The 2,830-nt window shown below is 41.3% G+C and overlaps 1 protein-coding gene across 1 annotated transcript; it reads left to right on the top strand.

Moving 5' to 3' along the window:
- Window positions 1-202: 202 nt before the first annotated feature.
- On the top strand, window positions 203-1,135 carry LOC113422693 (mas-related G protein-coupled receptor member H-like). Its single transcript, XM_026683813.2, has one exon. The coding sequence runs from the start codon at window positions 203-205 to the stop codon at window positions 1,133-1,135; it is 933 nt and encodes a 310-aa protein (XP_026539598.2).
- Window positions 1,136-2,830: the final 1,695 nt, after the last annotated feature.

Here is a 2,830-nt window from a genome sequence, read left to right as displayed (position 1 = left end):
AACTGCATTTGTGAATACAGCACACCTATGTGCAAAGCCAATCCCCCCTCTCCCCCCCCCCATTGCCTTCACCGTGTTTGCTGGTCCCTGATCTGTAAAGACCACTGATTTAGGAGACAGGAATGGCTGAATCCATTCTTCTTTCTTTTCTCCTAATAGGAGCTTCCATTCAAAAATATTTTCAGAGATTTACAAAAGCTTAATGATGAATTCCAGCCTGGGAGATCTGGATGCTACAGAAAACTATTATATCTATAACAATACCAATGACCTATATGTGTACTCAGAAGGGGTCACCCCTTCTGATTTAGGACAGAAAGTATGGATAAGCATTTTTGTAATAACTTGCTGTTTTGGATTTGTGGGCAATGGCTACATCATCTGGCTACTTGGCTTCCAGATTAAGAGAAACTGTTTCACCACATTCATCCTTAACTTGGCCATTGCAGACTTTGGGTACCTCGCATCTGTGTTTATATATAGTATTCTTACATTTACCAATTTTCAAGCAAGTGAACTATTCTATCACCTCAATGTCTATTTCGCCCGTGTGATGTTCATCAATGCAAACTTTCTTCTGACTGCCATCAGCATTCACCGGTGTGTGGCTGTCCTCTTCCCAATCTGGCATCATTGTTCCCGGCCAAAACATTTATCCTTCAGTGTCTGTGTCCTCCTGTGCATCTCCTCTTTCCTCCTGAGTGGAATTATTAGTGTTATGCAAATCTTTGTAAACTACAAGGTGGCCGTCCTCCATTTTCTTCTGATTCCTATAGTTTGCTTTCCGTTGATCACACTCTCTACTGCAGTCCTTTTCATCAAAGTGTGTGTTAAACCTAAACAGAAGAATCAGAGTCGGCTTTTACTGATGATTTTAATGACTCTTCTCTGTTTCATCATCCTTGCTTTCTCGTTATGTGTCTTTGCAGTGATTATTAGTTTTTCAAGTACCAAAGTTGAGAATAGACTGGAACATTGGACTATGTGTAGTATAATATTTTCCTGCATAAACAGCAGCATTAATCCCGTGATCTATTTTCTAGTTGGGAGGAAAAAAGGAGCTCAGTCCAAGGAGAGCATGAAGGTCATTTTGCAAAAGGTCTTCAAAGAAGCGGAAAGGAGTGGAGGGAGATAGAAGAGCTCAAACCCTCTTACGAGATCTCTGTGCTTCTTTCTGAATAGCAATGAATGATTTTTCACTTGAGACTGTCATCTTATAGGTGGGACCAAATCACTTTCAACATATCAGGTCTTTCATCTTAATAAACATACAAAGAATTGCATTTGAAGAGATGTCTACACCAGTCCACAGCTAATGTTGTGTAGGACATGAACTGCATGACATTTGTAAAATACTCAGCTTCTTTCTTGAAATAATATGTTTACAGGGGAAGCACCAGCCACACCTGCTGTTTCCAGATTTCACCTAAAGGCAGTTAATTTGTGAAATGAAGCAATAGTAAGAAAAAAAAGATAGAACCAGTCAGAAATCAGTTCAGTATTTAACTTAGTATTTAGTTTACTTTATTGTCATTGCACCTCATACAACAAAATCAAACACCATCTTCAGTGCACATCATGACCCTGAAAATAAACACAAACACACATCCTTCACACTCCACACATTGAACTGAAACCCCCCAACACCGCACCAACACTGCACTATATGGTAAAATTCAACAGAGCTACTGCCCTGGGATAGAAGCTATTTTTCAGCCTATTTGTCCTTGTTTTTATTATCCTGTACCATCTGCCAGATGGTAATAGTTCAAAAAAAAAAAAAAGGGTTCCCAGGATGAGATGGATCTTTGAGAATTTGAACTTTCTTAAGGCAGTGGGAGCTATAAAGCTCTTCCAAAGAGGGGAGAGGGCAACCCATGATCCTCTGGGCAATGACATTAACTCTTTGGAGCACTGTCCCATCTGCCACTGTGCAATTGGCAAACCATACACAGGTACAGTAAGTTAAAATACTCTCTATGGTGCAGGGGTAGAAGCAGGGGTGGGAATCCGACAGGGTTAACTACCGGTTCGGTGATTTACGAGGTTCGGTGATTTACGATGTGTTTCCCTGCATGCTGCGTGCGTGCCTGTAAATTGTCATCAGCTTGCTGCCTGGACAGCTCAGCAGCGGTGAGTGCAGAGAAGCAGTGTTTGAAACAGCACTTTTTTTCCTGCTTTTTTAAACTGCAGCTGTGCCTTGCACAGCAGCTGAGGTTGAAAAAGCAGGAAATAAAGGTCAGGTAAGAGCCTAGGCAGGTGGGTGAGCCAAAATGTCAGCAGACATAGAACCGGTTCTATGTCGGCTGCTCTTCAGAGCTACCGGTTCTACAGAGCTAGACAGAACTGGTAGAATCCCACCCCTGGGTAGAAGGTCAAATTCAGTAATGAATGTTAAGGCTTTAACCTCTTACTAAAATGGCAAAGAGTGAGAGAGACCATTTTCAAGCATACTTCAGGCCTTGGGAGCAACAGAAGAGAAAAATAGTCCACAGGTGAAATCTGAAATCCATCTGAAGGATGGAAAGATGGCTAGTTAAGCAGGGAAGCAGCTACAGATGGGTACAACATGTCCTTAGCCATTCTACAAATCTGCAGGGAAAGAGTTCTATTTGGGTTCCTTTGTGCTCTCAGAGTTTGATTGCTTGCTTGAAGACATTTTGTTACTTTGCTAGGTAACATCAGCAGTGCTAGAAGGGTTTGATCTTTGTTTATATGTACAATAGCTTCCCTGCCAGTGTTGGTGGGAGTGTTGGTAGTTGCTTGATTATGTTTACTGTTTGATGGTTTTTCTGAGTTTGTAGTTGCTTGATTAGAGCTTTTTTTTTTT

This window comes from Notechis scutatus, chromosome 3 (assembly GCF_049901735.1).
Source record: "Notechis scutatus isolate UNSWTSFEM ecotype Mainland chromosome 3, rNotScu1.2, whole genome shotgun sequence".
Lineage (NCBI taxonomy): Eukaryota > Metazoa > Chordata > Lepidosauria > Squamata > Elapidae > Notechis > Notechis scutatus.
This window is presented reverse-complemented; position numbering and strand designations above follow the sequence as displayed.